Source organism: Podarcis cretensis, assembly GCF_951804945.1.
Source record: "Podarcis cretensis genome assembly, chromosome: 1".
NCBI lineage: Eukaryota > Metazoa > Chordata > Lepidosauria > Squamata > Lacertidae > Podarcis > Podarcis cretensis.
This window is the reverse complement of record NC_137170.1, coordinates 95494585-95518416: the sequence shown is the minus strand read 5'-3', so window position 1 is coordinate 95518416 and position 23832 is coordinate 95494585. Positions and strand designations below refer to the sequence as shown.

At 41.9% G+C, this 23832-nt stretch overlaps 1 protein-coding gene across 2 annotated transcripts in view; it reads left to right on the top strand.

Moving 5' to 3' along the window:
* Positions 1–21051, top strand: part of HEG1 (heart development protein with EGF like domains 1) — a 60847-nt gene extending 39796 nt beyond the window's left edge. For both annotated transcript variants that reach the window (XM_079992933.1, XM_079992932.1), the window contains 11 exons: positions 670–786; positions 894–1013; positions 1709–1788; positions 2464–2522; positions 3574–3734; positions 5395–5529; positions 11182–11224; positions 11375–11412; positions 12264–12351; positions 13654–13828; positions 15269–21051. In XM_079992933.1, coding sequence (XP_079849059.1) covers positions 670–786; positions 894–1013; positions 1709–1788; positions 2464–2522; positions 3574–3734; positions 5395–5529; positions 11182–11224; positions 11375–11412; positions 12264–12351; positions 13654–13828; positions 15269–15418 — 1166 coding nt within the window. In that variant the 3' untranslated portion in view covers positions 15419–21051. The remainder of the gene's footprint in view (positions 1–669; positions 787–893; positions 1014–1708; positions 1789–2463; positions 2523–3573; positions 3735–5394; positions 5530–11181; positions 11225–11374; positions 11413–12263; positions 12352–13653; positions 13829–15268) is intronic.
* The last annotated feature ends 2781 nt before the right edge of the window (positions 21052–23832 follow it).

Here is a 23832-nt window from a genome sequence, read left to right as displayed (position 1 = left end):
TACTCCTTTAGTTAATAGAGTGTGCCAGTGTTTGCTGGCCATATTGGCAAGGACCTATGGTTGAAGCCCTTTCTGCTGTGCCTGCCTGTTGCACAAAATTATGTTTGCGATGTAGGCTGTCTCCAAGGTGTAAGGCTACATTGTGAAGCGCACCACTTCTTTATGGCTTGAAGGTGCCCATTGCTGGTAATGCTCCAGAGGTACCCCATCTTCAGAATGCCAGAAGTGAGACTCAGATCAGCAGGATGAGTGGAAGCTAGTTCTCCATGTGTTTTGGGAAACCAGCAGTAGCCATTCATTGGATGGTTTTGGAGAGTGATCACCCCAGCAGCGTATAGTCTATTCGGCTTGGCTTGTTGGTTCTAGGTATCAGAAGAGGAAGCTTTTGTGTTCATGTGGTGCAGTGCAGTGGCGTAGCGTGGGTTGTCAGCACCCGGGGCAAGACAAGTAATTTGCGCCCCCTAACCCGTGGATTTGCACCCCCTAACCCATGGATTTGCGCCCCCTAACCCCCAGATGTTGCGCCCGGTGCGGCTGGCCCCCCCTGCACCCCCCACGCTACGCCACTGGTGCAGTGCACTACCTTGCTTGTTGAATGTGGGTGTTCAGAGGTGAATTTGGTCACATCTGTTGATCCTGACTTAATTCTTCAAATGCTTTATTTCACAGCTAATGCGTGCACCGCAGAGACTTGCCTTAATAATGGGAAATGCATTGTGGATAACTTGATGGACAAATTCCAGTGCCAGTGTTCACCTGGTTGGCAGGGAGAGGACTGCAGTACGGGTAAAGGAGGAATAATGGCCGTCCCTTTACATCAATGCTTTACAGCAGTGAAAAGTGGGTTGGTGGACTTCCATTCTAAAGGCTGTGGCTTTTTCCTTCTGTTTCAGATGTAGATGAGTGTCTGTCTAATCCATGCCCGGCCTTCGCCACATGTACTAACACACAAGGTTCATTCCATTGCACTTGTTCCCTGGGCTACCAGATGGAGAAAGGAAAGTGCAATTTAGGTAAGAGAACCGAAGGGACTGGGGGGTGGGAGCAAACTTCTTGATAAAACATAAAGCCACATTTAGCTTAATTTGTTATTATTATTTTCAAAGGTTTTACTAGCACCAGCTGCTTCTTATTACCAGAAATACATTTAACCTCACTTTGCTGGTTTGCAGGAACCGGTTCTCATTGAGATCAATGAAACTGAAGTCAGTCATGTTTAACTTGTGTTATCAATTTCAATGAAACCTAAGTTCAACTAACTTATCCAATCCATGATTTTACACTTCAGGACTTTAAAGGAGTAGAGAAGATGTGCTTTACGTTGTTGGATTCAACCATGCATCAGCCACAGCTAGCATGGCCAATAGTCAGGGAATATGAGAGCTGCAATCCAACAATGGCTGGAGAACCATGAGTAGCCATTGCCAGTCATTGTAGACAATACTGAGCTAGATGGGCCAATCGCCTGACTTGTTATAAGGCACATTAATGTATGATTGGCAGTTAACAGTGTTCTGCTGTGTAATGTCTAGTTTCGGCCTTAGAAACAAAGCTTCCATTTAAATAAAAAGACATGTTTCTATTTCACTGTTGTGGAGAAAAGTTAGGTTTCCTTGACATTCAGTGTGTGTGTGCGTGTGTGCGTGAAAGAGAGAGAGAGAGAGATCTAACCCTTAAAATAGCTAACAAGCTATCTTCTTGCCTTCAGTTCGAACCTTTGTTGGCCAGTTTAACACAACTGGAGGGCACTACTCAGAGTTTCAAGTTGAAGAAGCTATTATGAACATGGTAAGTGTCAAAAGTTGCTTTTTAAGCATAGTATTTAACTGACAGTGGCAGCTTGTGAGGAGGCAGTTTGCTGGAAGAAATAAGGGGGCTTCTTCTCCTTGCCCAGCTCTTTTACAGAAGACTCTCTTATCAGGGGCATGGCTGTCACCTTTGCCTACCCTACAGCGCAGTAGAGGTTGTCTTTTAAACTTGTGAATGATCTTATAAAGTTCTCCAGCACATCCATCATGCTGCTTCTTGCCTTTTTCCTCTCGTGACCCATGAGCTTGCATTCAGAACCTTCACAGTTAGGAAGCACCATCTGTTCCTCAAAGGTGTAAGCAGAGCCAGCTCCAGATTTGTGTGGGCCCCTTGCAACAGCACACATGCACCCAGCACACACACACACACACACACACACACACACACATCATGCCTATGCCTCTCCTTTGTAATAGGTGGCCCAAGTTCTTCTCTCATGTCCCACGAGCTACAATTTGTGGGTGACCAGACCTCCTTGCACACAGAGGGACGGGATAGTGGTGAGGGGCCACACCAACCGAGCAGCAGCAGCCCAGCTACCTGGTGCAGCTGGATTAGGATGCATGGCATGATGGCGAAGCTCGGGGCTCCTGGGTCAATTTGCAAAACAAACAAACAAACCAATACAATGTCTGTTCAATTTTTTCCCCCCAGCTGAACAATTCTCTTTCAACATTGCCAGGCTATTACACTTCCACTGTTAAAGCATCCAGGTAAGGATCATGAAACAGTAAAACCATCACTTTTGGTGGCTGGGCTTTGATTTGAACTCTTGCCCCAGAGCATCATAATAATAATAATAATAATAATAATAATAATAATAATAATAATGATGATGATGATGTTATTATTTATACCCCACCCATCCAGCTGGATTTCTCCAGCCACTCTGGCCAGCTTCCAGCACATTTAAAAACCATTTTATACTGTGATATGTAGTCCACAGTCCCTCCCACCCCCCACCCATGGTACTGTGCCATTAATAATTGGGAAGAAGAGAGACTGCAATAACACATATTTTTTCCCTGGTTCTCCCCACCTCCTTCAGTCGGTTAACTCTTTGCCTCAATTGAAGATTGAAGCCTTCTGGTACAGGCTGCAGTCTTCATCTACCCTGTAAAATGCCACAAACATTGATGCTGCTATAGAAATAATAAATGATAACCACAAGAGGGAATTTGGGCAGGAGCAGTTTATCATGTTGAGTAATAAAAGATGTCGCTGCTGAAATTTTCTCGTGTACACAACTCTAAAGGAGCAGAAGCTCTTTTCCCCTTTCCCCTTGATCAACCTGTGGCTTCTTTATATTGCATGGAATTGGTGCAATTTGGCAAAACAAACCCATAACCCTTCCCTGCAGTATGTACATGTTGCTTCCAGCCAGCACGCTAAGTCACAGGAATGCACCTGCTCTGAAGATTCTTAATGGAGTCAGGCATGCCAGATTTCTAGCGTACGCAGCATTGGGTTTATAGTCAGGTCCTTGGCATGGTCCTAGGCTTCCCCCAGGCATCTCCAAAAGTGGTAGGAGCTCTGCCTGGAGAAGGGTCAGGTGGGTGCTTTGACTCTAGCAGCCTCTGGAGTGCACTGCCTCCCTGCCTTTTTTATATAAAGCACTGTAGGCACACAGATACTGCCAAGCCAAGACTAGGAAAATGCGTTCATGCTGTGTGTATGATATTTGTACCGTTCTCAAATAAGTGTCGTAGTTCTACAACTGCAGAATGATGGTGCAGACTTTGCATTTTCTTGCTCTTTCCGCAGGCAGTCAGGCATCATGCAAGTGTCTGTCCTGAGCACCTTTTCTTTGCTCTCCAACGTCACCCTTTTTGAGGTTGCTAGCACTGTGCGAAGCCACATTCGAGCCTGCAAGGCTCCCACACAGACTTGCCAGTTCATCTCTAAACTTACACTGCTCCACAGAGGTAAAAAGACATGGTTAAACACTGTGCTTTGGGGTTGGTTTTTTTCTTTTTCTTTTTCTTTTTAAATAAAGTTTTCAAAAGAACATTCTGTCTTTTCTTTCTTTCTTTTTTAAAAAAGCTCGCTTTCTTCAAAGCTCTCTTTGAAAAGCTTTGTTTCGCTGAAACAGAAAGCCTCTTGAAAGCCTCTATAGGATAAAATAAAGATTTCATTCTCACATGTGTGAGAAGCTTGCCTCCCTACAAAAACATTCTTGTAAGTAAAATATGGGACACACCGTGGGATTATGGTCTTTGTGTACAGGCTTTTCATGTCAGAGGTGCGGCATTGAATCCTGACCACATGGTGCGAACCTGTCAAAATTATGGGGCAACACTTCTCAGAGCCACAGGATGAGAGATGACAGTACAGGTTTTTAAAATAAAACAGTAGTACTACTAATAATATAGATCTTTAAATTGATTAGCTTACCGACAGTTAGATTTTTCAAGGATGCTAATCCTTAGTGGAAAAGAAGGGAAATGATTTTTTTTAAAAAACCTGATCACAGTCAGAACTGGCAAGGGAAATGCTATTTCAGTGTCCAACCCACTAAGGATGCACAGAGGAAACACAAAATAACACAAAACTACAAAGTTAAATTACCAATACAAGAAAATAGGCTCTACCATAACCAGCAACCTTTCCATCAATGAGAGCTGGACAAGCATACAGTGGTACCTCGGTTTAAGAACAGTCCGGTTTAAGAACGATTTGGTTTACAAACTTCACAAAACCGGAAATAGTTTCTTGGTTTGAGAACTTTACCTTGGTCTAAGAATGGAATCTGAACAGTGGAAGGGCACCGGCAGCAGGAGGCCTCATTAGGGAAAGCGTGCCTTGGTTTAAGAACGGATTAGGTTTAAGAATGGACTTCCGGACGGAACGGATTAAGTTCGTAAACCAAGGTACCACTGTATTGAGAAGACATCTGTGGCAATGGCTTGCCTCTTCAAAAGGGTATGGGAGAGTGTGATGCTAATGACCAATACCAAGATAACGGTCTACCAGGCTTCCATGCTGAGCACGCTGCCTTATGGAGGTGAATCATTGCCATTTTACAACCGCCAAGAGTGACGCCTCAATGCCTTCCATATGCATTTATTAGGAAGATTTTAGGCATCACATGGCAGGACAGAGTCTCAGTCAAAGTTGTGCTCTCCCAAGACCACATTCCCAGCACGTTTGCACTTTTGTCTCAGCGACATCTACGCTGGCATAAAATCATGCACAAATAACACAAAACACGATCTAAAAATTACAGCCGTAGTTAGTAGTATACACAGCTATTACCAACACACTGGAAATGCTTGGATACTGGATTAGCAAGATCAGCTGGTTAGGTTTTTTTGTCATTAAGAGATGAGCAACAGCTGTACAGCCTGGTACCTTAGCAATGGTGGAATTTCAAAAGGGAACAATAAGGGTCAAACAAGTGGTAGGAAACCTGTGGATGGTGTAAACTGTTGTCCGGCAACATTTGGAGGGCCACATGTTTTCCCTATCCCTTGCTCACAAAATATCTAATTCCAGTCCTGATATCTGTGGAGAAAGAATCCAGTGAAGGTGCACTTTCCCTCTGCCTAGTTAATGACCTTCCCAATGTTCTTTTTTTTGCAATAGTTGGCGGTCTGTGTAAACACAAAGATCCGGAATGCGACAAAGAAACTTCTGTGTGTGTGGACTTGGACGGCATTGCAGTTTGCAAGTGCCAGGCTGGATACTTCAAATACAACAAATGGGATCATTCCTGCAGAGGTATTATGCATTGTGCCGCTGGATCGCTGGGGTTCATTTTTAATCTTTTGGTTCCAGATCAAAGGATATTCCGCAGATCAATGTGATTTATTGTATTTCTATGCGTGCTAAGCCCTACGAATAAGTATTAAAAGCTTAGGTTTCCTTTACCCAGTGCTCGTTTTTCTACAGTAGAAATTGGGGATATGGTCTCTTGCTTCCTCTCAGTGCAGCAATAATATTATCCTTTTACACAGCATGCTGTGTAAGCCAGAAAGATCCAGTGAAAAGAATAAAAAGGGGGCAGGCCAGGGAGGGGTCTGATATGCCTGTGGCGAAAGTTCAGTTTTTAGAGATGACATAGTGCGGTTATTTCTGTCTCTGTTTTGTCTGATCTCCAAGGGAAGTAAAAAAAAGATAATTGCTTTTTATTCACAGGCTGTTTTGGTGGATCCTTCACAATGTTCCAATTGAGCTGACCCAAAGTGTGAATTGCTTTTTCATCCCGAAAAGCAGATAACACATTTAGAAACATGATCCAATCGCATTTAATTACCCTATTGGATATCTTTGAATCCAGTTCAGTCCAAAATAAAATACTATCCCCACTGCTTGTTCAGGAACTTCTTGCTCCATGCTAACTAAGCCATGTGAATGTAGCCTAGATCCTGTCTAGCAATATGACCTCACTTTTTCTGTTAATGGAAGTAGCCGCTGTGACTTTCCATTAGTCTACACCTCAGACTTTAATTAAACATGGAGAGACAGAAGAACTTTGGAAATCTGACATCTGTGCTCACTCTGAGATAACCCTCATTTTATTTCTGTAGTTCTCTGCAGGCATTCAGTTTGAATTTGCAGAGGCTCAAACATGAACACGGATGCTGATTTCCGTCCCCTTGGTTCCCTGCACACTCTGGGGGCGCCCCTGACCAATACACCTTCAGCATTAGCCTGAAAGTGTTGCTTTCTTCACACAGAGCATTTCCAACATTGGAATAGGAAACTTCGTCAGTCTGCTTTCATCTATATAATAAGTAAAATTATAAAACAAATCATCATAAAGACAAAAATTAAAAACCTCTTGTAGAATCTCACATTCACTTGCGATTTATCAAATTGGTGAAGGCCAAAACCAAGACAGCACCTTACTATTCCTCTTCCTATGCTCCAAGGCCCCTCAATCCCAAAATAAATTTTACTTTAAAAGATACAGATGCCCCACAATTTCTGGGGAGTATGGTCCCTGGCACTTGGGATGTTGTGCTTCCTTTTCTCTTCCCTAACCAGCTCCTTTCAATTATATCTTTATTCTCTTTCTTCCCCCCATATCCCCCAGCTCCTTTTTCTTCTCTGCATGGCCATCCAGCATCCTTCTACCCCCATCCCCATCCAATGCCTTTCTCTCTTTGCTCCACAATCATCCAGCTTCTTTCTGTGTTCCACCCCCTTGCTCCATTCCCAAGATCATCAAGGCTTCTTCCTCCACCCATCCTATGAGAGGAATCCTTTCTATGGACACAGGAGTGAATCAACCAATTCACTCACTCATTTGCTGGCAGCAGTCACAAACTGGACAACCTGCAGTTCCACTTGCTCCAGACTACAGCCTCTGAACCTCTCTTGATTAGAGCAGGCCAGAATTAAGTGCAGCAACACCAAGTTTGGTTTAACTTAATTTCTGCAGCACTCTAGATTGGTTGGGAACTCCTACACAAGTGCCCCATTAAGCAACAGCTGTGTCCTTGACCAGCTTTGGGGATACCTACATTAGTAATCCCAGCAAAACTGGGAAATATGGCTGAATTATGGTCCAGGATGCCCTCTTTGTTGGCAATTTTCAGGAGTTCATGGCACCTGGGGAGGAGCCAGAGCTAGATTTCTGAAGTCCTGCCAGGGCAAGCGAGTGAATGAGGAGTGTATGTGACTCTTACACAGGGTCAGGGAACAGTAGAGAGGCTGGCTGGCTGGCTGGTGAAGAACAATACGCTGCCAACTCTTAATAAGGAGCTTCCCTGCCAAGTTTATAGTGCCATTTGGTTCCAGAGATTCTCTGCATGAAAATCAACCTAAACTTTGTCTGTACTTGTCTAACAGATGCAGATTCACCTGCCTGTTTATCTGTCTTGAGTTCTGGATCTCAAGCGTTCTGTTGATGTGTCCTGCATTTTGAAAATGGTTGTGTTTAGACACGGTGGGTGGCTGGGTTCACTGCACAGCAGAAAAAATATCCAGATGTGTTTCAGTGTTGGGGAAAAAGTGGTTTCTGGCTTTCAGATAATAGCATGTTTTGGAGTTAACGCTTTATACATTCTCAGAGGGGTGGAGGCAAGGTGCCAAACCTCCCCCGCCTTCCATCAAGCATAGCAGCAATTTATTTAACTTGCTCATTCCACTGTTCTAAGCTGCTCACTTGAATAGTTGGAGGGGTTCCTTTTATGGATGATGCATCAAGGGCAGGGGCAGAACATCACATAATTGTTTGCCAATAAGGAAACGTGTAGGGCCTAACTTAAAATCACTATGTGCAAATTGTTTAGCCTTGTGGGCTCCAGCAAAACTTAGCTGGAAAGCTGCAACCGAGTTTCATATTTCACTTTTCCTACCTTCCTTATCTTTATTAAGCTCTATAGACCACATATAAATGCGACCAATAACAATCAAAGATGATTGTCATCTCCTTGAAAACTAAATACAATCTGAATTTTGGCCCCACTAAATAAATAACAGAATCAATTAATTTACAACATAAAGATGAAATGCAGCATTTAAACAAATAGCATCAAAAGCCCTGTATTTGCATAGGAACGACAATGCAGGCTCCACTGCTCACTCCACACTGTTGCTGTACTTGCAGCAGTGCTTCAGGTTTGTTCAGTGGAAGGGGAGAGGAGGAAATCCTCACTACGTGGTAAAAGTTTCCTGAACTTTTGCTGTTCCCATTGCAAATGTTCACCCTCCCCCAGTCTTCGGCATGGGTTTGGCCTCATTCCCTTAAACCCCCTGAAATGTACAGGGATGGGTCTTTGGTTCAGCATTGATTTAAACCAGTTGACTAGCAGAGGTCACTATTAATCCACAGGAATGCCTCAGATTAAAGTATTAGAAACAACTTAGAAAGCTGCTTTATACCATCAGGCTATTTTTCCATTTATCCCAGCATTGTCTGTCCTGAATAGCAGTGGGTCTCTGGGGTCCTAGGGACTGGTTTTTCACATTACCTGCTAACTGATCATTTTATCCAGAGATGCAAAGGATTCAGCCTGGGACTTTCTGAATGCAAAGCATGCATTCTGCCTCTTGTTTCCTATGCCTTCTGGGACCTTGTGAATGCTAAATATGTGCCATTAGGCAGAAATAACATGTAAATCTGTAAACCAAAAACAGCCTCTGGAAACTCTAGCTTGTATCCAGTGCTGTTATCCCACTAGAGCAGCAGACTTCACTTTGCACAACAGAACTCCTCTTCATCCTTTTGCCCTGTAGTCTCCTGAGCACCCTCAAAATCTGCTCCGGAGGGTTGGATAACCCTCTGGATCAGATTTTTGAGGGTACACAGGGAAAGGAGAAGGGGAAGTCCCACTGCAAAAGTGGAACTCCCCACTCAGTGTTGAATACGACCCTGATACACTGAGCAAGGGAATAGTGATGATACTTAAACCCTTTGCACTCCAGCCATTAAAAAACAAATTCAATATCACTCCCAGCTGATTTAGACTGAGTTCATCTAAAGTAGTTTTTTGGATATCTAAAGTATTCATTTTCTCTCTATATATATTCTCTGTTACTGAGGTGTTGTCATGGACATTCTTTCTTTCTTTTTCCCTCTTCCCCCCGAAAAGGAAAAGTTAAGTGTGCCTATATACCATGCAAGGGATGATTATGAATGGGAAAATGGCTACAGTCAAAGAGGTGAAAACTTCCTCTAGGCCTGGGCAATATCAATATATTGCCCAGGACCGGTATGAGGAGCAGACCGTGATGCCAGCTTCATTCAGCAGTACAGTGGTACCTCGGGTTACATACGCTTCAGGTTACAGACTCCGCTAACCCAGAAATAGTACCTCAGGTTAAGAACTTTGCTTCAGGGTGAGAACAGAAATCGTGCTCTAGCAGTGTGGCGGCAGCAGGAGGCCCCATTAGCTAAAGTGGTGCTTCAGGTTAAGAATAGTTTCAGGTTAAGAACGGACCTCCAGAACGAATTAAATACTTAACCCGAGGTACCACTGTATATCGCAGGTGAAACCACCATATCTCCCAAGTCCCTCTGCTAGCTGTGTCCGCTGGAGGGAGTCAAAAGTTCCTTCCTCCAGCAGGCGCTGCTAGCAGAGGGACTCAGGAGCGCTGGCAGTTTCACCACCAATATATCACTGAGTGTAATCACCATCCCACTCTGTACTCATACAACGGAGCCACCAATACAGCCTGTTCCTCCCTCTACATCTTTAAACTGCTTGATGGAGGAGTGTGCAGCTGCCCTTGCCTCAGTTGAGCAGTTAAAGGAGCTGGTTTCTGCAAGCCATCTCAGCCGGGGGGGGGGTGTCCTCTCCCCAGCTGAGTTGCATGAACAAGCTGCATTGTCCCAGCCTGCAGCCCTGGGAGAAACCATCTCAGCTCTCGAGGTGAGAGCTGGGGCAGTTTCACCTGGTGTCTCACAGGCGGAGGCCAATGCATCTTGTTTTTTCAACATCATGGTATATCGCCAAACTGTGATGTTTGGCTGGCAATGTTGAAAAGCTGATACCGCCCAGCCCATGCCTCCTCCCCTCCCCACCTTTACCCCTGTTCCTCTGCTCAACACTGCAGTCTGCACAGGCTGCTTTTGGTTAAAGATGTATTTGAGTGAAATGTGGACACTGCTGCAAGTCTTTTAATATGTAGCATTGCTGTGTGTTAAGAGTGACCTCCACTGGCCAGATGGTTTAAATGCATTGAGTTACTTGCCTAGTATTGCCTTATTTTTATTACCGGTAATTTATTTGCGCTGTTTGTAATCCATGCTTTTGTGAGAATATATCAAGGGGGTATACAACATAGAAGAATCAAATCAGCAGAATGCATCATAAAAACATTATTAAAAACTTCAATAAAACATAATTCAATGCCAATTGGTGAAAAATAGAAAGTTCATATTTCAAGGTCTTCACTCACTGCTTTCTCTCACTCTTTCTGTATGCTGCTCCACACTACATGGAAAGCCAAATTATGCCTTAGGGAGACTGAATAAATGTGCTGGATTCTTGAGAGGAACTCTCCGCCACTCTGTTCCTCCCTGGTTCTCTAAGTTGAGCTGAGCCAAGGTTTGAACCAGGCTTGTGTTAGAACTCCCTCTTCATTAATGTTGGGTCCCATCCACACCACCCTGCCAGCCACTACTGAGTGCGCATATTTATTGGCCAGAATATAACAGAATGGTGCAATTGATTCTGAACAACCCAAGATGTGCTTGTGTTGATTGAAAAGCAAATGCTGGCCATACCCAATGGAAACCCACTTTTGAAACTGAGAGGACTTTCAAAAGCAGTTTTTCACAAGTGTTTGCTGTTTAACGTGGGCAGGGATGTAAAATATATATATATTGCTCTGAGTTCACCTATAGTAGTTCTTTGGATACCAGCAATTATCTTTTTCTGTCACTGAGATGTGCTTATGGACATTCTCTTTCTCTTTTAGCTTGTGAAGATGGGTATAAACTTGTGAATGACACTTGTGTGAGGTACAGTAAATTATAGAAATCTGTTTTCTTTGTTTCTCATTCCTTTCCCTCATGCTCATTGCCATCACCAGTCATTAACACATTTTGATCACTTTCACATTGATTCAATTAACACTTAATTGATTGGAAACTTTTTTTCCCCTGTTTCAGTTGCCCATTTGGATTAGGAGGATTCAACTGTGGGAATCGTGAGTATCTGGTCTAGCAGCTCTAACTCCCAAACTGGTTTTGCTTTTCTTTCAATAAGTTATATGGTCTTTCAACAATAGATTTCCAAAACAGTGTATGACCGAGGCTTTAAAGGCAGTCACTTATAGCACATCAAAAACCATTAATTTAAAACCAACAGATGTCTAAGCAAGCAGTATTAAGGGATCAGTACAAACAGAGCAGAACAGAAAAAAACATTATCAAACCTAATTTTTAGACATTGTGAAAAAGAGAGCTCACCCTGACCCTGGAAGGAATACAGAGAGGAAGCCATATGAGACTCCTGTCAGAGGCCATTCCAGAGTACTGGGCCACAGCAAAGAAGGCCCTTCATCTTCTGAAAGCTAACGTGGTGTCAATGTAAAACTGTAGAAAGTTCTTCATTGTCTGGGTGGGAGGATTCATACAGAAGGATAATTTCTGTGAGGTAATTTGAAACCAGGCAATTTAGTTCTTTATATGTCAAAACAAAACCAGTACAGCACACTGAATTGAATCCGTAAACCAGCCAGCAATGAGTTCAGACATTTCAAAATATGGAAAATATGTGTATATCAACTAGTACCTGTTAATTGTCTCTGTGTGAGCATTTTCTCATAGGCTAACTAGTTTTTCCAGTTCTGTCAAAGAAGCTAAGCTACATCAGTGAATCTTTATCCCATACCTGATGGTGGCTTTGTAAGCATTCCATGACATAAGAGCACCTCAGAGGTTATAGCTAAGGGAATCTTTACAGGCATCAAGAAGGTGACAGTTTCACATTATTGCCTATACATAAAAGATGAACAATTTTCCATTGAAGCAATATTGTTTCTGTTCTTTGCTTTAGCGTATCAGCTCATCACCATTGTGATCGCAGCAGCTGGAGGGGGACTTCTGCTCATCATGGCCATAGCTCTCATTGTCACATGCTGCCAGTAGGTATCCTAAGCCAAGTGCCTGTTTTTAAAATAAAATACTAAATACCCGTCATGGGGAAATTGTTTATCTATTGATTATACTTTCGTTGAACGAAATTGCACCTTTAAAATGTTTATTGTGATTTTGCAAAAATTAATAATGTCCAAATGTTTCAGAGCTGTATATCAACCATATCAAGATAAATGATTTGGCAGATGTCATAAATACTGAAAAACATAAGTAAGATCTGGCAGAAGCTTCTTTAATTTTTCAAAAGAAAGGGACATTATCGTTATATTTCCCCCCCACCACCACCATTTGTCCAAGGAGCATACTAGAGCAGTGTAGTATCTGACTCCCTGCTAAGGATGGAAGAGAAATTTGATGCACTTTGCATTTTAAGGCAAACTTACTTAGTCAGCACTTTCTGAAATGATACGTGAAATGAAACACAGCTATCCTTCAAAGAAACTTTCCTCAATTTCTTGATGCAGTTCTCTAGCCAAGTAATGCGTACAAAAATACATACACTAGGGTCAACTGTGCATGTTGTTGTTTAGTCATCTTAGCCGTGTTCGACTCTCCGTGACCCCATGAACCAGAGCATGCCTTGGAAACTCTCACTTTCTTCTCAGAGCTTCTCCTTTTTATGTACATGGAGTTTTCTTGGCAAAATACTGGAGCGGTTTGCCAGTTCCTTCTCCAGCTGGATCACATTTAGTCTAACCTCTCGGCTATGACCTGTCCGTCTTGGGTGGCCCTGCACGGCATAGCTCATAGCTTCTTTGACTTATTCAAGCCCCTTTGCCACAACAAGGCAGTGATCCATGAAGGGGTCAACTGTGCATAGAAATGCATATATCCGTGAAAATGACATGCAAAATGTGTTTATATGCAATGAAATGGCTTTGCAAAAATGAGTATACTAGGCAACATTTCATACCAAAAAATATGAGAAATTTGCAGTAAAACTATGATTTTTCATGAGGTTTTTTTTTTAAAAAAAAAAAATTCAAACATATGTGGAAACATATTCTGCATACCCCTATTCCCCACCCCAGTCATAATTGTGTTTTCACAACACCCCTGTAAGCAAGGCTGTGCAGAAAGAGAGAGCAACTGGCCCAAGGACATTCAATGAGCTTCATGGCTGGTTCAGTGATGATTTGCATCCGCGTCTCCCTCATCCAAGTTCAACCACTATTCCACACTGGCTCTCTTATGGTTATGAAAAAGATGCATGGGAGTTTTATAGCTATCTCCTGTCCTTTTCATATGGTTTGCATATAAATGTTTCTTTCTTTCTTTCTTTATCCCAGGAAGAATAAAAATGACATAAGCAAACTCATCTTCAAAAGTGGAGATTTCCAGATGTCGCCATATGCTGAGTATCCCAAAAACCCTCGAGCTCAAGACTGGGGGAGAGAAACCATTGAAATGCAAGAGAATGGGAGCACTAAAAACCTACTACAGATGACAGATGTTTACTATATGGTAACTAATCCTCAGCTTGTACATGTGCGTTTTAACAAAAGTCCAAAGGTTATATACTCAGTGATATATAACCAAGGTAAAGACAATTGGTTTTGAGCAGGGGCTGTTGTGCAGTCAGTGTATGTTCCTGCAGGCCTCATATGCTGATCTTGCCATGGAAGGTTTAAGCTAAATGAGAACTTTATTGTCTCTCTCCATAAAGAACAGAACAGACCCAGGAAACGTTTGACTTCACCTAGCTCCAGTTAAGTCCATTGCCACCTAGTGGTAAAACTATGTCTATGCATTCAGATAGTCCAGCCTTCTACAGGCTGCCACAATTAGAGCATACAGCTGCTATAGCATCATAATAGTACATGAATTATGATGTAACAATTCCCATAACATCCAACAGTGATGTCTTTGTCTCTCCAGTATGACAGATTACTAAGATCTTGGCCTTGGGGAGGGCCAGGAATATTGTTCATTACCTTCATAGCCTCCCCTTTGCCCAATAAATTAATGGAATCCACCCCTCTCTAGCTAAGTTATGCTGAGAGAGAATGATTATCCCATGTTCATCAAATGAGCTTCATTGCTAGGTGGAAATTTGTATCCAGGTCTCCTTCATCTTCATCCTATAATCTCTGGGATTAGCAGCCATATGACAATGATAGCAGCATACTGTATCTCCTACATCATTGATTCCTACCTGGCTGTGCTTCAGCCAAAATAGCAGCCCTGGAGGCGTTCCCCATAATATCTACATGTGCATCGGAGTACAAAACAAATGTGCTGTTTTTTCTATGTACTCATTGGTCTGGGTTGCAATGGCAATGATTTGTTCATGCCAGTAACAGCTTGTGGGAGAAGCTTGCTTTCCAGTATGCTAAGGAAATATTAGGCAGCAATATATTTTCCTAGGTTGCATCTGATTGGTATAATTCTGTTTCCAAAGCTTTGGCATTCCAGATTTTTGGTTTGAAAGAGAATGAGAAATAAAAGTGAAAAGAGGGATTCAGAGATATTACTGTGTTTACCTTTGTCATGCATGGTGGCAGTATATAGACATAATAATAGTAACTGCTTCTATGCTCTGATTTTTGTTTTAATTTCATGGTAATGTTGTTTACATATATATATATATATATATATATATATATATATATAAAATTATATACCACAATTCCATCGAAAATTTCAAAGCAGTGCATTATATACATAAAACCCAAACAGATCACCAGCTATTATTTTTTCTTCAGTTGTCTTCATGAGCCTGGTGGCCTAGAATGCTCAAACAATTATTACTGAACACATCTGCTTAATCTCTATCAGAAGAGCATATTATCTATTGGAAGCATTTGTACCTTCATGTATTATTATTAAAATCCCACAAAGGATAAGTGCTGACTGTTGAACCGTTTTTTCCTTCCTTTCTCTGTTCATGTCTTATCCTTCTAGACAACCAACCCAAGGAACCCTGAACTAGAAAGAAACGGGCTGTACCCACCTTACACAGGTCTTCCGGGATCCCGACACTCCTGCATCTACCCTGGCCAATACAATCCTTCCTTTGTTAGTGATGACAGCAGAAGAAGAGATTACTTTTAATGGAATTGCAGGAGAGAGATGGGAAAGTGAATGGAACACCGGCCATTGCCTGCTAATTGTTTTCTGGGTACACATTAATTATACAGCTCAGATGCTGGCATAGTTTGTATACAGAAAGGAAACTTTGAACCCTTGGAGGATACTGAACAGGGTTGTCCGAAAGGAGCCATTTGTAGCTGCTGTTGAACAGCAATGGGAAGGCAGGTGTAAAGAGCAAGTCAGCACACAGGCCTATCTAAGAGGCAAGGGAGAAACTTAAAGGAGTTCCCGTGTGTACATTCTGCATCTTTTCCTTATCACTAATTGTGTCACATAATGTGAATTTGATAGTAGATCACTAAAGCAAAGCTAACAAACACTGTGGATGACACTCTAAATCTAACGCCAGTAAAGTGTGTTGTGTTTACAGTTAACAACTAGTGCTGTGTTTGTGTTGCCCACGTTTTATGCAAAGCTGCGTTGAGTGGATTTTATGGAAAGAACCATTTCTCTGTCACCAGGTATCTATTAATGGGTACTGAAGAGATAGTCACAGAATGCCGGGGATGTGTATGGGAATGTGGCCTAAGGATGGGGGTTCTATGTGTAATGTGCAAAGTTCAGGGTCCTTTTTCTTTTCTTTGGATAATGCATCTTCTTATTTCCTGTCTTGTCATTCAGTTGTGTATTGACTCAGTTGCAATGGTGCTTGTTCCTGCCCTCTGTTTGAATTTATTATTGACCATTGTCTCATGAACAGTAATCATTGCCCCATGCCCATGCCTTCTCCAGCCATGAATTTTTTCTTCCTCCGTGAACTCTTAGTGAATTGATTATGTATGGTGGTCTCATACTATAGAAGTGTGTGTGTGTGTGTGTGTGTGTGTGTGTGTGTGTGTGTGTGTACCCAAATGGTGGGTGAGGATTTCCCACAGTAAAAATGGGGGTGTGGGGGTGTTTTATGATATTCAGGTTTACAGTATCTGAAATTTGAGCTCAGAAAATAAAATCCTGAAATAATCAGATCAAGAAGAAGAAAAGTGATAGGAATCTGAAACTCTGGCTGAGAATACCTGAAGTGCCACAACATGTGCCCCCAAATTTGGTTGGGATGCTTGTTAAATTTCACAGGCAGCTGACTGTTCACTTTTAGTTTAGCTAGGCTGATCACCGTGATATGAGACCAACAAACTGTGCTTGTTCAGTGCACTGCTGCTACCAGGCTAAACCCCACAAGAGGTTGAGCTAATAGAGCTGGTTTAAACGGCATACAGCCAGCTTACCAGCTCAAATTTTCCCTCTCGTTAACTCATTGTCCTTTCCTAGCACTTAAACCAGGATTCCAAGTCACTTGTAAATTGTGGTTTGCCCCAGAACCACATTCTTCCATATGGGAAAAGGAGTCGCATACTAGAATGCCCTTTTGTGGTGTCTTGAGTTGTAACCCAAGACATCTTCTCATTTATTTATTTTTGTCGTTTTCAAAATGTCCATCCCTTTGCTGCTGAAGAAAAGTGTGCTTTTGCCTCTTTCTTCCTCCCATCCACATAACCAGGGACCTGGTGTTCACCCACTGCAACACTAAATAGCTCACCTCCCATAGTTATTTATTTTAGGATTTCCCAATCCCTGGCAACACATTTCCCCACCTGCAAGGCTAGCCCTGACCCATTCCATATCGTGGAGATAAGATATAGTACGGAAGATGGCTTCACTTTTATGCAGGTAGCCGTGGGAGAAAGCAACCAGGAAACATTTTAAGTGGGATTGTCATCATATGTAGCTGAACCTGGACCCAAGTTCTCTTCCTAGTGCAAAACAACTTTTGCTCTCTGAATGTTCTAAAGAAGGTGTGGTTTTATGAGAAAAGAGGACTTTGTACAGTGTGCAGGAAGCTGCAGGGCGGCTGAGTGGTGACGCTTGCAGCTTAATCATGAAGGATTTGGAGGCAGTGATTAATAGTGAGAGACCCAGCCTGCAGAGCGGCATGTGATTGTTTCAGATTGGGTGAGTGGGGGAAGATTGGGTCAGGCCAGAGGTGTTTCTTGTCCTGCACTCCTGTATCCCATAGCAACCACTTCAAAATTGTGAAAAAGGATGCACTTCACCACAAGGTGCAGAAAAAGAAGGAAATAATCCAAGGATGTGGGAGAGAAAGGAAGGCATGAGAAAGTGGGAGAGACATACACTGTCTGTGTACCAGTTCTGAATACATAGGCTAATTGCCAGTGATAAAACTACCCTCTGTGACCATGTTATCTTATGAATTAAGTTCAGTTGTAACTATAGTCCATGACATTTTCGAGGCTCCAACCTCAGATTTCATTAGTCATAGAATAGGCTAAGATACCATTCTGTATAACGGCTAAATTCACAAGCTTAACTACAGCAACCACTTCTGCAAGCAGAAAAGGACCGGGGAAAATATCCTGAGTAGTCTAGTTCCTCTTGCTCTAGCTGTACCTATTCTGCTTTTTGAAATTATTTGGGAACAATATTTCTATTTTTAAAAAACAGATCATCTGTGTTCAGGTCACTTTACTGCTTTCTGTATTGCAAATTGCTTCAGGGTGTACTTTGTACTGTAAAAAGCCCCCCCCCCCAATGTAAAATTAATCATCAGGTGTTTTCCACAGACTGATCTTGCATTGCCACACAAGGAAGACGGATGCGAAAGGGAGTTTGTTCACCTTGATCTGGCAAGGATGATTCACGTGTGGGTGAAAGAAAAGGCGGGGGAGCTATACCCAGATGGTCACTGCAGTCCAGCTATAACAGAGCTGATACTGCGAGCCATCTGGTTGGCAGGTGTGTACACAGAAATCTAGATGAAGCAGCACATGTTCAGCCATATTCCCTCCATGGGAGGAATCTTTGGATCAGGACCTTTGGTTTGGATGGCAAGGGAAATGACCCATAACTATGCTCACTTTTATGGAAAGGTGTAGTTGACAAAACAGTTGCCAAACACCCGTAAGAACTTTCAACGCTTTCTGTCATAATCTTATATTACAGGCCTCGTCCAAGCATCCCTTTAAACCACAGTTTAAACTATGGTTTAAAGTGAGCACTTGTGGTGCTCCACCACTACTATTTCCTTTCCCACTTGGAGGAGGAAACACCATGGAGAACGGCTTCCCATTAAGTGCCAACAAGCACTTGTGTATTGTTTCTTTCCTACCTAACCAGCCACAAGTTTATTTGTTATTTATTTTATTTATTTACCCTATTTATGGATTGCCCTTCACCCAAAGGCCCCAGGGCAGGACTACACAGAATTGAAACCGAAATTAGTAATAATAAAGCCTGAAAACTTAAATTCCATAAAAAATAAAACAGCAGCGTCAATTAAAATCCAACCCCAATGTACCTGACCCTTCCCTAAAATCCTGAGAAAGCCCAGCGATGAAGTGACAACAATGTGGTGGTGAGGCAGGCTTCAGAGGGGAGATCGCTCCAAAGGAACGTGGCTTCCCCTGAGAAGGCCCAACTATGGGTCCCCACCTTATGGGAAAAGATATGGAAAGAGACATTATTTTAGATACTTGGGACCCAGATCTTTAAGGGCTTTAATTACTAACACAGGCACCTTAACTATGGCCTGGAAGATTTGTAGTTGTTTCAAAATTGGTGTCCTGTATGAGCTTTTCCAGATACCTACTGGCAGTCTAGCTGCTGCAATTTGCATTAGTTGTTGTTTCTGGCCCATTTTGAAGGGCAGCCCCACATAGTTCAACCAGTTATGCACACCAGGACATACATAACTGTGGCCAAGCTATCTCTGTCCAGAAATAATTGTAACTGGTGCACCAGCCAAAACTGGGCATGGGCATTCCTACCTCTGAGGTCACGTGGACCTCAAGGGATACAGCTTTGTTATTAGCTTACCATCACGAGGGCTGGGTTGCATGTAGCAGGAAGCAAGCCTCTGGTTTGTTTTCCCTTTGAGTGGAAGACAAGGAGTGGCAGTGGAGCACCTAATGACATTTAACTTTATTTTAACTATGATTTAATGTGACTTGCAAACCAGCCCACAGACTAGCTGAATAATCATTACCTCAGCTAAAGGAACTCTGGGAGTTGTAGTTCTGTTCACAGAACTGGGAATTTCTTATGAGAGAGCGAATTCTCAGTACTCTCAACAAATTACAGTTCCTAAGATCCTTTAGGGTCAAACTTGCTGTGGATTCAAAAGTGAATAATAAAGTGTCCTTGGTGGAAGCTCTGCAGAATCCCACTGTGATGCCACATAGAAGAAGCAACAAGAAGAGGAACAGTATAAAGGGGAGTTCAAAACATTTATTTGTTTAGTAGAAATGAATATTTCTTAGTTACTAATTGGAAAATCAGTTATGCTAATATTTTATTATATTTGGTGACAGTGAGATACTGAAATCTGTGATGGGTAGTACAGTGGGGGAAAGCCTGCAATATTTTGACACTACAGTATTTTGCAGAAATAATCAAGATTATGAGCCTATGCGGTTATGTGACTGAAGTCCCATTGGACCTAGTGGGGTAGAGGCTTAAGTTTGTAGTAAAAAACGGTCATGTGTTTGGGATTCTTGTTCAGATATAACAGTGCAACCCTAACCATATCGACTCAGAAGTAAGTCCTATTGAATAAAGTAGAGCTTACTGCCAGGTTGTGGGGTTAGGATTGCAGCATAATGGAGCAGTCCAACCTCCCTTTGTGCTGGGCTGGTGGCTGGACTGGGCGGAAGTGTCCTTCCTCTGGCCTCCTGCTGGATGCCACCTTCAGAGCTCCTCTTCTGCCGGCCAGCAATATCCTCACCACCACCAGCCAGCACAAAGCCCCAAACTGGACTTTTGGGGGGAGGGCGGAGCTGAGCCAGCCTGAGATGCTGCCCTAGCACCTGTCATCCTCACCACTGTGTGCAGCAGGACTGCAGCTGAGGAGGTGGGCTCTGCTATTTCATAAAGCTCTGCCAGGATGGAGGGGGGGGGGAAGAGATGCAGAGAGTTGGAATGTTCCCTAAATTATTATTGAGACCTCGTGGTCAGTTGTTTCATAGGAAGGCCTATGGAATGTTGCACAATTTTTTAGAAAGCTTACAACATTTATTAGAGAGTTCTATCTCTGCTATATCATTCTGTCCAATGTTGGGAGGAAAATGATCTTACAACATCCAATATATTATATTTCTTTACAGTGTTGTTGGTTATTAAATGAAATCTGCTAAGGGTTTTGTTTTGCTTTGCTTTCTTCCATTAAAACAACAACAACTAAATTTGGCAGGACTGCAAAATAGGAAGTCACTCTCATCTTTACCAGTCAAAAATGTATGCGATATCTACCATGTCTTTCAGACAAGATGGATAAAGCCTTGTTTGTGTGTCTTCATAATGACTCTGAATGTACCGTCAGTTTGACTTGCAATTGTCTATTGTACTTTGTTCTGGATTTCAGCTTTGCATACCTGTGAACATAACTTCTGAGATGTTTTGTTTATGTTTCCAACACAGTGTTATTTAAAGGTGTATCTTATTTGCAGCCTCCACTAATTATACAGTACTGTAGTTCCAAAGTATAAAATATAAAGTTTGGATTATTTTATACCAGCATCCAAATATTTGATTTCTGGCGTTCTAGTCAGTGTAATAAAAATGATACAATAAAAGTATTAATAATATTCTGAACCTGAGTTTTTATTGGTACGTGCAAACAAGACAGCATCCGCATCTCAGTTTGCTGTGGGTCATTTTATTCTTGCCCATTGTTCTCTCTGCCTCAGAATTTGACTGGGTGAGGGGCAGTTTAGAAATATTTTATATAATAGGTAAAGCATAATAAAAAGACAATGCGAAAAGAGCAAATAAGAACAAACACAAAGGGTTGTGTATAGTTACAGTAGGCAATAAATTAAAAACTAGTTTCCCAGCCTCTAAAGATCTTAATCTTTATTAAGTTCCTGGCCTTGAAGTGGAAAGACAAAATGCAGGAAGCAAAACCAACCTCTCTTGGCAGGGAAGTTTTAAAGTCCAGGGGTGTCAATGAACAATGCTCCACCAGAGCAAAATGGAGGATGCAATATCTATGCAAAAGCAGCAGGTAGGAGAAGGTGTTAAAGTCATCTTTGTACAGTACATAACCTTATCTCTCACAGCCCATCCTCACTAGTCACTTCTCCGCAGCAGTTTCTCCTGAATACCCCAACCCATCTTTTGGTTGCAAACACAAACCTTTGCCAACCTGGTGCTCTCCTGATGGTTGGACAACTTCTGCCAGTCCCAGCCAGTACGCTTGCAAGGCTTTCAGGTGAGCAAAGGTTGGTCTATGACAATAGTGTCAATATACAGTGGTACCTCAGGTTACATACGCTTCAGGTTACAGACTCCGCTAACCCAGAAATAGTGCTTCAGGTTAAGAACTTTGCTTCAGGATGAGAACAGAAATCGTGCTCTGACGGCGCAGCGGCAGCAGGAGGCCCCATTAGCTAAAGTGGTGCTTCAGGTTAAGAACAGTTTCAGCTTAAGAACGGACTTCCGGAAGGAATTAAGTATTTAACCCAAGGTACCACTGTAATATTGCAAATAAATGGAGCACCTAATTCCAGGGCAGTTCATCTTGAGTTCAAGGTCCTAGGTAGTACAAGGAAACAAAACCAATACTTGGATAGCTGCAAAAAATAGTAGAGCTTAGTTTCATAGCAATAAACACTTGCTTCAGTCTGTGAAAGCTTAACCTGGAGATAAAAAACCTGGACTTTAACCACCGGGAAATAATTTGCATGAGAGGCAACATATGGATCAGTGCACAGTTTTCTAGGATGTTCATCCGGCTTTGAAATTCGTTGCAGCAACTTTAAATTCTTGTTTTACATAGGAGGATGGTTATGAAACAAAATGACCATCTTTAGAGAAGTGCTTTATCTTTAGAGAAGTGCTTCCAGGCACAAGCCCTGATATCCTGAGTCCCTTATGCACCCCATAGCACATTCATCTTAGTGGATAGGCAGTTCTGACCCATATGGACCTGCTTCCTTCACTGAAATGGATGGGAGAGCCCTTGCAGGTCGAGAAGCAACAAATGTGCACGAGAAAGATCACAAGTTCACTCAGGACTGGAGAAAGTTGGCGATATATCTGGAAAATATTTGTGATGAACAGACAATGCTAGTTGGATTTAAAGAGGCTTTGTGATGAGAAAGGGTATTGTAAAGAGAAAAAGAGATGTAAAGATATTATAAATTGGCAATATATTATAAAGGAAATGCGGAAGAAATATAAAAATATGAGGATTGTAGGGGGAGCTGGTGGAAGTCAAAAAATTTGTAAATTGGAAAATATGGTTGTATTCGAACAAATTTGTAAAAGAAAATTTCTTAATAAAAATTATATTAAAAAAACAAAAAAAAAATGTGCACCAGAATTTCTGCACCAGTGAGGAATTTCTTTTACAAGAAGACATGTGTTTGGAAAAAAACTTCCTACCAGACTCAATCTGCTATGGGACAGGGTATAATATTCTTTATCATAATGCTCTGGTGCAGGGATATGTTTTAAAATCTCAAGGGTTTTATCGTTACTTTCCGCAGAAATGATTTGTGAACTTCTGTTTTGCTTGCCTGCTACCTAGAATCAACTGGGCCGTGTAATACAGGCTGCGAGTTCAGAAAAAGGAAATAGATTACAGTATTTCATTCCTGCTTCCAACTCTCTCTTTTTCTTTATTTCTGTTTGCTACCTGGTGATTTCAGGACTCAGGGTGAAATTTTATATTGGGCCCTCAATTTTAATCCTTCCTCCCCCAAGTGAATTAGAATAAGATTAAAAATAAATTAATTAAAATCCTTATTATATATGCAGGATAAATTGAGCACATAAGAGGCAAAAGATAGGAATGTGCCCAAGGTCTGAAAAATCATATAACGGTGACGGGCAGAATCCGGGACCAGGGGAAAGAGACAGTGGAAGAGGACTGGAAGAACTTCAAAATATATCTTAAAAATAATTGCAAAATTGAGGAATGTTAGGATGTCAGGGGGTAAGAAGTAAAGAATTGCAGCAGTAAATCAAAAAACTTAAGAAATTTTTATGAAAGGGAACTAAGATAATGGACTCAAGGGTTGCTAAAGAATTATTAAACAAGGATGCAGGGATGGGGAGGTATGGGGAAGTCAAAGAAAGAAGGGTAAGAACCGATGAGTATGATGTGATACTGTTTTACATTGTTCTTTATTATATGTGTGGAAATTAATAAAAATTATTATAAAAAAAAAAGAAAAATCATATAACTTTTACTAACATATCAAATACATGTTTCAAATGTGAAATGTCACACTAATATTGCAATATTAGATTCGCTCAACCCTACACACAACACAGCATAGAAAATGACTTCACTTCCATCCTGCAGCTGAGAGCCTGGAGGAGTGCTAGGTGAGCCAGCAGAACTGCTTTTGGCTCCTGCT